Below are 12,339 nucleotides of genomic sequence, written 5' to 3' on the forward strand. Positions count from 1 at the left end.
ATTGCACATTATACCGAATAATCGAAAAGTGTGCACTTAAATTATCAAACTTTGTAAGTGCATCACAAACAATTACTTTCTGTATGAAATATGAGTGTGTGCTGCTTAACAATGGGAATATGTTTCAAGGAATATGTTAAGCAAACATCACAGTGTGTACTTAAACAAACCTGCAAGTATATTGTGTAGTCTACTACTAATATCTGCTACACAATACAATTGGAACATAGATAAATACAGGGTCTTCTAAAAAGAATACTACCATTTTAAATTATTGTAATTATGTTAATTATTATCCAAAAATGTTGTAATGTAAGTTAAAACATTGGAAAACTAACCAAGTTTCACATTTGCCCATTATAATCTTTCAAAGCGTGCACCTCATTCACATGGCACACAAATAACCGATACTCAAATTATTCCTAGGCTTTCAACAGTATATCCATTGTCGCTCCTCAGTGTCAAGCCGCAATTCTTGGCTCCTGTAGATTACATGTGTTGCATGATGACGATCGATTCGGATTTTGCAAATTGCGGAACTCAAAACACCATTTCTGTTGGTGAGTTGCCATTTTTATTTACAGTGCTTCCTAGAAGTAGTAGACAACAAGACATTTGAATGCAGACATGAGATGAATTTCAATGGTTACTGAATCTATTGGCATTTGTTGCATAGATCTCAGGTAATAATTAACATAATTACAGTAATTTAAATTGTAGCATTCCTTTTGAAAGACTTTATTTACATGTCTAAACCATATCTAAACATAGAATGGTTCAGGAGCTATGAATTTTTCAGCTTTATTATGGGATTTCTGTCATATATGAAAGTGAAACAGTTTGAAAATGAAATATTTTTAGAAGTATTTTAAAGCATAATTTTGTTGTAATGAATATTACACAAGAAATTCTTACATCTAAATGCAATGTTAATTAATAAAATTTATTGAAATATCAAACATAACTATTAACCAGTTGTTTGCAGAGTACTGCTGTTGGAGTAACCGGTTTTCGTTAAACTGTTGCAGAGTACTCCAGTTGGAGTAAGTGTCAATTTTTTTTAGTAATTAACTAGTTGGTGGCGATTTAAGCACTGATTGGCTTTTATCTACATAGACTAAGTCTGTTTCAACGAATAAGATATTTGTTACCACCCCGTATTTTTAAATTTAGGCACAAAACTCCTCCATTCCATGTTAAGTCTATGGGAGACCCTTTCTTTTGTTCATTTGACAATAAAATCCTAGTTAGCATGCCCGTTAAGTTCTAATTGGTATATTATAGCTAAATGACTATCCTTTGACCAATATGCATCGACTTGGGTTTGTGGGGTGGGAACTTTCTTGGAAAAAGTTATACCAACTTCGAGCTACATTGTCAGCTACAAACGTAAACAAACAATTATAAATCGTTATTCTTATCTAGTTTTAGCATGAATTTAATAAATTTTTATGTATATTTATCCTATTTAACAAATAAGCTTGTTTTTTAAACCATTCAGCCATAAATCTTTCAAAAAACAAAGTACTTCCGGTTATGGTGGTACTTCCGTAATACATAAGATATACATGTATAGTCGTTAATATAATAAAGTAATAATCGCTTATTATAGTCTACTATTAGTACAATAGTTTAAATAACGTATAAATAGAATCAAATACACATCATCAATAATAAAAGTGTATTAACCTAGATTTAGAAAAACCACCCCCCCCACGCCGATCGGCGTTACAATCTAAAGGCCGTATTATTTTTCTACTTTGATTTAGAAAGCTGCAGTTTTTTTATTTGACAGAAAATAGACATGTCTAAGTAACGTATGTAACAAATTAATGGAATATTTATAAAAAAACGATTTTTTAAAATATTTTAAAATCTTAAATTTTATTAATTTTTTTAAACATACGTAATATTTTGAAGTTAACAGTCGTAAAGTGTAATATGTACGTGATAGAAAACTGAAAACAGATTATATCTACTACAATTTTTAAGCGAGATATCGCAAATTGAAAAACCACTTTAAAAACCACAAAACCTGTACGCAACAGCGGTGTTGTTTCGGATTATCGAGTGCGCAGCTGACAGGTTAATTGAACATAGAAGTTTTTAAACTTCTGATACTAAAATTTACTATGCTGACATTTTCTACAGACAATAAATTATTATGAATAATTTATGATTGTCGTCATAGTCATTTTGCTTTGTAGATTGAGAAATGAATGATTTTTTTTTTAATTTATAAAAATATATTTTATATTTCAGTCATAAACAGTTCTACGTCAATTCTGCGAATAAGGATATCATTATGGTTCAGATTCATAAAAATTCTCATATTGTTGTTACCATTCATAGTATCAATAGTGCATCTGTAAAAACTTCCCAAGTGCACGCACCTTGGATTCAAGCGGACTCAAAGTAAGCCCTAATTCTAAATCTTCATGTAAATTTGTTAATAAAAGTATATTTATTTATTTTCTTATTCAATTAGTTGTGAATTTGTCACCCATAATTACTTTGCATGCGTGGAACAAAAAACTAGAACTTTACATTTACTTTCTTTAAAAGACGGTAGAAATTTCATCAGTATGCCTCTTTCGGTATGTCAAAAGATCTTATTTTTAAATAATAAAAAAAATTATGAATTTAATCTTATTCGTTGTATGTTTTCAGAGTTTTGGATTACAATCAACAGACAATTCTGCTGTTTTGAAATTAAAATCTCTCTCTTTTCAAAATATGATTGAAAATCCAATTTTATGTATCGAATTAGGAAGAGATGGATATCTCGTCTTACAAATACAACCGTCAAACATGAAGCTCCTGAAAGTATTACCTGGGGTAAGATAGAATTTCTTATGTTTATAAAATTTTTAATACTTTCTTAATTAGAAAACATATTTTGATAATACAAATGCCATCAAAAATTTAACAATAATATTTTTAAAGTTTATCCAAACAAAATATCAAATGTAAGGGTGATAAAAGCTAGACAGTTATTTGAAACATTTTCAGATGCAGAAAATTACTTGATATATCAACTCAGAAACCTAGGCAAGGTTACATCCATTTAATTTATGAATTCTTTTTGCCTTTTCCTTTGATTTTAATGCATTTGACACAACTTCAGCACAAATTTTGAACTAACAAGGAATGTTTGCACTCTGTAATAACTGCTTATCTGAATAACCCAATATTTTTGAATTATTTTGTCCAATAAAAATGTTCATCGTATTGCATGCAAAATGAAAGAACAATTTGCAAACCAATTAATAATTATTACCCACATAGTTTGAAAAATTTAAATAAAATCATGCAGTAGGTCTACATATTTACATGATTTGTCATGCAACACTAAATTGATAAATTAACAAGAATTCTTTAATTCGAGCATGTGTTGTCGTCATAGAATAGCATATACAATTATAAACTTGATGTAATATGTTGATTAATAGAAATAGAATTGAAGTTGATACCGATGCCACAAATGATCAATTTTTATCAAGGGGTGCCAATTAATAATCTTTTTGATGTCCGAAAACATAAAATTTGTTTATGATGATGATGATGATGTACAGTTTTTTCCAAAAAATATTTAAGAAATGCATTAATTTTTCACAAGAAGATAAACAGTTTTTTAGTTTTTGACTAATTTCATCATCATCATCATCATCATCATCATCATGATATGAAAACATAACAGTATTTTTATGATGTTTTAAAGTATGTTTTGACACTAATATTTTTTATTTTATAATAAATCTATGAAAAAATATGAAAAATAAAGGAAGATAATGTTTATGAAGTGACAATTGAACTTCTATTTAGCTATCTAATCGAGATAATTCAGAAAAGACTTTTAAACACAGTTTATTAATTTGCAAGTTTTCCATTTGAGAAACAAGTGAATATTTTGTTTAAGCCGAAACAAAGTTTCACTCATTAAATAGTGTCAAAAAGATGTTTAATATAAAAATTAATTTTTTCGGGTAATGTAATGAGTTAATGAACTTACTAGAAACAGAGTAAATACAGTTGACTCTGCATAAGTCGACACCCGGATAACTTGTCACTTGTCGGTTACGTAGTAAACTTTATGTGGTCCCGACTGACTTACATAGGCATTAATGTTATTAACCTTAAAAAGCTCGGTTTACTTGACATCGTTTAACTCGTCACCACTGAATAAATCAACATACTTTTTAGAATTCTGATAAGTCGACTCTCCCCCCTGAAAAATGAGTTCACACTACACAGCTTATTGTACGATGTGAACTCATTTTTTCAGGAGGGGAGTCGACTTATCAGACGTCAAAAAAGTGTGAAACAGAAAAGGTATGTTGATTTATCCAGTGGTGACGAATTAAACGATGTCAAGTAAACCTAGGTTTTTAACATTAATAGCATTATTGTCTATGTAAGTTGGCCGGGACCACAGAAAATTGACTAATTAACCTACGGTGACGAGTTATCCGGGTGTCGACTTATGCAAAGTCGACTGTAATAAAATTATTCACAGATCGGAAGAAACAATAAAATGTTTTCATATCTTGTTCTTCAAAACATCAGGAACATAACAGTCTTTATGACAGAGTTGACCTTTTATTTGTGGTTACTCATTCACATTGTTATATAAAAATGTCAAAAAATTCTCAAGTGGTGGCAAAATCACAATAAAATATTTTAAAAATTAAAAAGACAGCCACGTCCACAATAGTGATGGCTGAGCAGTGCAAGACAAGAGTCCAGCATATTTAGGACAGAACATTTTTGGTTCTTTTCATCTGCCAGATTTGATTTTGGACCTCCCAGAACAATAAGCCGATACCTTAACCACCCCAGCCATCCGGCCACTGTATAATATGTTACTCATATATATGATGGATATACTAACTGGTGATTGTTTAAAGATAGTTAAAATTATAAAATATTTATTTTCCTGAATATCTTTGTAATCTATTTTACTAAACATATTTTGTGGAAAACAGTTAAAAGAACTAATATAATTTTCAGATTAAATACACATTCAAATCATTTATGTCTTATATAGTTATTATTATATCTAAAAAGCATTTAAATTTATTGTTGATACATGATTCTGGTTTTTAATTATTTATATTATACATTTTCCACTTTGAACATTCTTGTGAATTAGGACTTGTTATACCGAGGGAAGAGAAAAACACAATTTCCAATTAAAATGTATTTAATATAATGTAATCTGGTATGCCGCTAGAATCGAGCGTTTTGGGCCAGTGCCTCTCCTCAGCAGATGTTACCTTTCTCTAATTACAATTTAAAAAGACTACACATTAATTTATACATAAATTTTTAAAAATTTCTATATTTACATTTTTATATTTTAATATACCCATATATTTTTTCAATATTTTCAGAACAAACTTTTAAACTGCTATTTCTTCCTGTAGCATCATTAAATCTAATTAATCATAAATTACCAATATAATTTCCTTACTAATTATAAATCTAGCATCCTGCTAGTAAAAATTTTTCTTAAATATTTTCCTGTTTATTACGACATAATTTCATTCACTTAAACATCACTTATTTGTTAAACGAATTACCAATGCAGCATCTTATGGGGTAATTATCCAGCTCACACCACTTCACTCTACAGTTGTAACTCCTCTCGAATGTTCTCTATGTTTAACAAACTATACCAAGATTTATCTAATGTTCTGCCCAAACTTTTTTATCTTTAGATGAAATTATTTCCAGATGTTCCAACTGTGAAGTAAAATATTTTGATTTATTTCACATCCATATGTATTACAATGAGCTGCTAATGCTGAATTATGATAATTATACTTGATAGCTCGTACATGTTCGGTTAACCTTTTCCTTAACTTTTGTTTTGTTACTTCAACATATCTGTATTTTTGTAAACAACTACATTATAAAGAGTTTAACTATATTTGTCTTCCAATATACCCATGGGCATTTCTTCTTTATTCGGCCTTTGTAATTTATTAAGTCCGTTGGTTCGTTCTGGAATTAATATAATACCTTTACTTTCGGCAACTGTCTTTATCATTTCAAATATTTTAAGAATGTAGGGTAACTTAACATATTTATTATTATTTCTCTCAATTTCCAGTGTTCAGATTTCTTGTGTTTTCAATTAACTGTTTACTTAATAAGACATTTATGTTACATTAAGTATATTTTAATTGGAAATTGTGTTTTTCTCTTCCCTCATTATAACAAGTCCTAGTTTACAAGAACATGCAAAGTGGACAAAAATATAATATAATACATTTTAAGTTTATGTTTCAGGTTATTAAAATGACTGCGACTATTATCGATAAGAATTTAGTGCTGTTTTACATTAGACCTACCGGAGAGGTTTGTATAAAAGTATAAAATAATTTGTTGAATTATTTTACTAGTATTCAGTACGTATTTTTAATTTTTGCAGGGCATGAAAATCACAGCCGTCAGTCCCGTTAATTGGCAAGAGCTAATAGAATTTGAAGGAAATTTTAATTTACCAGAACATAATGGACAGTTAGAAGAGGTTACTAATTATATTATTTAATAATTGATTTGATATTATTTACTAAACACACTGAATCAAAAAAGTTTATATAATAAATAAAATGTTTTGTTATAGAAAATTTGATAATATATATTTAAAAAATTAATGAAAATATCTAGAAAACTTTACTATTTAAAAGTTAATTATTGTTATCCATAACAGACTCCACAATTTTAAAAAAGAAACAGAAAAATATTTGTTTTAATGGAGTTATAAACCAAAATAGAATATAAAAACATAAGTTCTAGTTCTTTTAGATTTTTTGTTCATCTTCAGGCACACTTAAATGATTATAGAATGTCATTATTGTACAGTAAGTTCTCTACTTACGAACTTAATCCGTTCATAGCGGTCGTTCGCAAGTCAAAAAGTTTGTAACTCGAAAAGACGGTGTTTGGCGCAAAAACTCAAATACAACGTTGTTTTTACAATTATGTAATGTTCAGGCTACTCGAATAATGCTGAGTTAAGATTGTTAAAGGGAAGTATAAATTCAAATCAATCACATGTACAGTACATTATTTATTAAAATACTCATTTAAAAACAACTAAAAATGTACATATGTATGTACTGTAAATGTTTTTAATGTAAAACTTCAAAAATAAACTTGACTGTACATAAAAAATAACCAATGCACTTTAATAGTAAACAAATGACACCGCACACGACTACAGTCCAAACTCAACTAAGAGCCTCTCACCTGCCTCTCATGCTTAGAGCGCCTAGATATCAGAGTAGCGACACACGAGTCATCGCCGCCGTGTTCTGTCAACTGTCATCACGCGGTCTATGGGTTTACATTAAGAAATGATGATTTTTTTTAGTTTAATAAAGCATTTTTAGGAGTATAATGCTTTTATTAAACAAAAAAATCATTATTTCTTAATGTAAACCCATAGACCACGTGATGACAGTCGATCGACAGAACATGGCGCGATGACTCGTGTGTCTGCTACTTTGATATCTAGGTACTCTACTCACGCTCATGTTAACCCACCATCTGTCTGCTTTGTTCGTAACTTCGAATGTTCGTAAGTAGAGGACTGCCTGTAGTTATGAATTTACTTATTATGTTACTGTATTAAAATAATTCATTATTGCAGTATTGATATTTTTTTGATCTTTTTAAATGTTCCTTGATGACATAATTCTTCTAATTCTTTATGGTATTGCATATGAGACCTGCAAACTATATGCAATGTCATACATATAATCGGTCAACTGGTTCTGAATGGACAGCTTATAGGTATGCACTATAATACAGGGTGTTCAGACACACTGTATTATTACAAGATACAGTTTATTAACTGCCTACTTTTATAAGTAAAGTCTAGCTAAATTATAACTTGAAAACTCCAGCGATTTGATATCTCTTGTAGTAATGTTAATGTGTAATTTTGTAAAATACTAATTTACAGATATATTGTTTTTTATTTTAATAGATATTTATTCTACCATACGCTAAAAAAGATAGAGGCATCAGTTATAAAATTTTATTGCTTACCGAAGATCATTCGATTCATGTATTCCATCAACAAGGTAAGTAATTGATGGTTTATAATATCTATAATAATAAGAAAATTATTTATTTTGACATACACTTCAGGGAAGTTGATGTGGATGAGAGAAGAAGCTCTTGCTTCTATTATAACAGCCGAAATTTTAGATCTTCCATTATCAGAAACCGATGCAAAAATTGAACAAGAATTTGGAACTACTGATGGTTGGTGTTAAATTTTTAATGTTTATTAATTAATTACATATAGGATCTTCCAAAAAAGAATGCTACCATTTAAAATTATTGTAATTATGTTAATTATATTCTCACATTGGAAATCTATCCAAGTTTTTTGTTTGCCTGTTACAGTTTTTCAATGTGTGTCACACGGTACACGTCGAACCAATACTCAAATTTTTCCTACACTCGTTACAGCATATCTGTTATCGCTCCTTCCATAGCAGCCACAATTCTACAGCTTCTGCGGATTATTTTTGTTGCACAATGACAAATGATTCCAATTTTGTGAACTGCAGAATGCAAAAGGCCTTCTCTATTGTAGAGTCACTGTTTTTGTTTAATGTGCACTTCCTAGAAGCAGTAGATGATATGTTTGAATACAGACAGGAGATGAAACTCTGACAATCACTCTATTGATTGGTTGTATGTCATATACTTTTTGGGTAATAATCAATAATTAAAACAGTAATTTAAAATAGTAATATTCTTTTTGGAAGACTCTGCATAATAAATTTAGTAAATTAATTTATATGTCAATATTTCAATAGGTAATATACTGACAATGTTGTTGACACGACTAACGACGCAACTTATTCAATTACAAACATTTCTTCTCGGTACATTGTCCGGACTTCAAACTAGTGATATAACTAGCGACGGTAAGACGACAATAGAATTAACGAGAGATAATTTTGGCTTGCATAAAGTGATAGTTGTAGCAACGATTCCGGGAAAGGTAATTACTTTTTAAGTTTTCATTTTAGAGTTTATAGACATTAAAGTTTATATCAAATTGGTTTATATTGTAGATTTTTGGAATTGATAACCTAAGTGGCCAAGTAGTTTGGAGTCAGTTTTTTGGAAACTTGGAACCATTTTCTCATAGTAATTTGCTTTTATTTGTCCAGCGCACTACAGCTCATTTTCCTTATTCTCCACAATGTACTATTATTGGAAAAGATAAAGTAAGGTTTCTTTTTTTGTTAACTTCATGTCACGATATTCTTTTATTTTTTTTTTACATTTGTCTTGCTTTTTTATTATTAGAAAACAAACAACAGTTATATATACTCATTTAATCCAATCACTGGACAAATAATGGATAAACAGTTATTATCGTTTAAAGTGATGCAGACAACTATGTCAGGATATGTCGATTCAACTCATTTAAGACCTATTCTACTACTCGATTCCGAATTAAAGGTAATGATATTTAAAATTTTTATATTATGAATGCAATAAATTTGTCTATTAGATATTTATGAAATACATTTTATGTTAATTATCAGTCTGATCAAACAAGCTGATTGGAATTAATACTGAAAAATCGACATTTAATTCATACCACTTTTCTTAACAATAAACAATGTTTTTTATTGAATGACAAATTCTCACTTTTTTACTATAAGCAACAAGTCTTTTATCTTAGATGTAAGTTCTCTCTTGCCACATGGAGTTGTGACATCCTCATCCCAGTTTTGGGTTCACCGCCATTTGCTCCTTCTCAGAGGTCTCCACGAATATGAGATCCAGTCTGATCAATACTGATCTATCGATATATTCCATTTGCGTATCTTTCGGGTCTGCCTTGATTCAGAGCTTCTCCGAACTTTGATGCAATGGGGATCCCTCCCCCTCCCTTCAACAACCCGGACAAGTCAAACACATTAATCACTTCGTTTTTGGAGGGACGTTAAGTTTAAAAAATTTACCATAATAATGCCACTACCTTAAAATTGATATTAAAATCTATTAGACCAGTGGTTGTTCAATTTGTGAAATTTGTCTGGATTTAATTAAGTAATAAGATCAGTGGTTCATAATCTGGGTTGCACATGTCTCTGGAGGTGTGAGATACAACTTATATCAAGAATCTTGACTGGGCTGTAAAAAATGGGCAATAGCAGGGACCAGTCTGTTTGGTGAAGAGAACAGATTGTTTGATGTGTATGTGGCCAAGGTCCATCATCAATTAGGTTCTTAAACTTTAAAAATTTTCCTGAGTCCCAATTGAGTACCGCACATTTTAAAGTAAGAACTTAATAAATATATTAATGTAAAATTTAAATGTATAATTATGTATTTTTTCTGTTCCTGAATATAGAATTTATTGTTATATTGATGAATGGACACAACAACAACTTAAGTTTAGGTACAACTAAACAAATGAGAAGAATTCTTTTCTCGTTTGTTTAGTTGTACCTAAACTTAGTGAAAATAATGTGAGATCATGAACCCTACTCTGAAATAAAAAAAATACTTTATTAGTTGTTTTTTCATGAAGTAAAGTTTAAAAATTCAAGGACGGTGGACAGTGGGAAAAGTTAAGAACTACCATATTAGAGTTCATATTTTATATAACAACTGTGTATTTTTGTTTGGAGATATTATTTATTATTATTTTATACTTTGTATAAACAAAATAAACATTTTGTATGGAAGGAATATATCTGTTTCTGAGGCCTAAATAATTTTTTATTTAGGCCTCACAAAAATATCAAACTAATCATCAAATGTATGTAACAAAAAAGACTATAGGAGAATTTGTTTGCAAAATGATTACAAAATGTATACAGTTTATTGTACTTTTGAGTGTATTGTCACCTCTGTGTTTCCTAATCCGAACATCAGTAACATACTATATCAGTAAAGGAATGTTGACACGAGGTTGTAATAGTATGGTGCTATGTTTGGCACAGAGCCATAGTGTTTGTTTATCTTAATTGTTTATCTTAAGACAAAAAAGACTAAGAGAATTATGAAGAAAATACACATGGTACTTTCATATAATATGAACGCTGCCAGGTAAAACTTTAAAAATTTTCATTCAGAAAAAACCTCCTGAAAAAAATCTTGAATTTATTTATATTTTGTTGAAACTTTATGGAACAGAAAATATTAATTCTTTCAAGCCATTAACATTAACTGATATTTATACGGTACATATATTTTTGTCGACTCTGGACATGAACTATGACCTTTACACCGAGGGAAGAAAAAAGTCCTAGTTTACAAGAATGTCCAAAGTTGAAGTTGACAAAAGTATAATATAAGTAATTAAGAATAAGAAGCACATATCGACATTTATACAGTATGTGCATGCCCAGACCAGAAAAAAGATTGATGATAAGTGTTAACCGAGTTTTTATTAAGTAAATATACTACCAAATTTGCAGTCATGGGTGTCACTGTTTTCACTTATACGTAGGGCCATTTCTGTTAAGTGTGCACTAAAATATAGGGTCTCTGCCGGAATGTCAAAAACTGATAATACTGACTAAATACTGTTGATACTAAACGAGGTTGGCGATAACTTAATCTTGTATATTTTGCCATCCTACTCTAATTAAGAAAGTGTAGATATGTTATTTTAAAGTCAGTACAAAAATGCAATACAGTAAAACCTCATTAAGTTGAAATTAAGGGGTTAAAAAATCCCAATTTTGAATTAGAGTTTGAGTTAGTGTGTTTAACATTATTTAGTTTTCTGAAATTTTTTTTTTACTGTAAATTTTGAGCCATTTCTGAAGACTCTGTTTGCAAAATGATTACAAAATGTATACAGTTTATTGTAGTTTTGAGTGTATTGTCGCCTCTGTGTTTCCTAATCCGAACATCAGTAACATACTATATCAGTAAAGGAATGTCGACACGAGGTTGTAATAGTATGGTGCTGTGTTTGGCGCGGAGCCAAAGTGTTTGTTTATCTTAATTGTTTATTCACACTGAATATGAGAGAGAATGAAGATTGCGAAACTGTCAAAGGATGGATAATTATTATCTCAAATTGACACTTTATGCAACCTTACAAAAAACGATCATATTTGCAGTTGTACTTTGCCAATACCATTGATATGTATAGTTTTATACAATTGTCTTGTGTTTGTACGATCGATCAGAAATACTGAGATGAGTTACAGACATTTTGTTGACATTTCAGTTAAACAGATTTATTTATTTATTTTCAATTACTTTAGGAAAAGTCTAGCGACAATAGATTTCCTCCCCTAATTAACATTAAAACCCCAATTAAAATACATAAAA

At 29.7% G+C, this 12,339-nt stretch overlaps 1 protein-coding gene across 1 annotated transcript in view; it reads left to right on the top strand.

Moving 5' to 3' along the window:
• The window catches only part of EMC1 (ER membrane protein complex subunit 1), a 42,158-nt gene that overhangs the window by 11,944 nt on the left and 17,875 nt on the right, over positions 1-12,339 (top strand). The window contains exons 5-14 of the mRNA XM_067283507.1: positions 2,263-2,415; positions 2,489-2,597; positions 2,671-2,838; positions 6,295-6,363; positions 6,437-6,535; positions 8,000-8,096; positions 8,164-8,280; positions 8,844-9,031; positions 9,105-9,260; positions 9,343-9,498. Of these exons, the coding sequence (XP_067139608.1) occupies positions 2,263-2,415; positions 2,489-2,597; positions 2,671-2,838; positions 6,295-6,363; positions 6,437-6,535; positions 8,000-8,096; positions 8,164-8,280; positions 8,844-9,031; positions 9,105-9,260; positions 9,343-9,498 (1,312 nt within the window). The remainder of the gene's footprint in view (positions 1-2,262; positions 2,416-2,488; positions 2,598-2,670; positions 2,839-6,294; positions 6,364-6,436; positions 6,536-7,999; positions 8,097-8,163; positions 8,281-8,843; positions 9,032-9,104; positions 9,261-9,342; positions 9,499-12,339) is intronic.

Source organism: Centruroides vittatus, unplaced genomic scaffold, assembly GCF_030686945.1.
Source record: "Centruroides vittatus isolate TY-2023 unplaced genomic scaffold, ASM3068694v2 contig_1213, whole genome shotgun sequence".
Classification (NCBI taxonomy): domain Eukaryota; kingdom Metazoa; phylum Arthropoda; class Arachnida; order Scorpiones; family Buthidae; genus Centruroides; species Centruroides vittatus.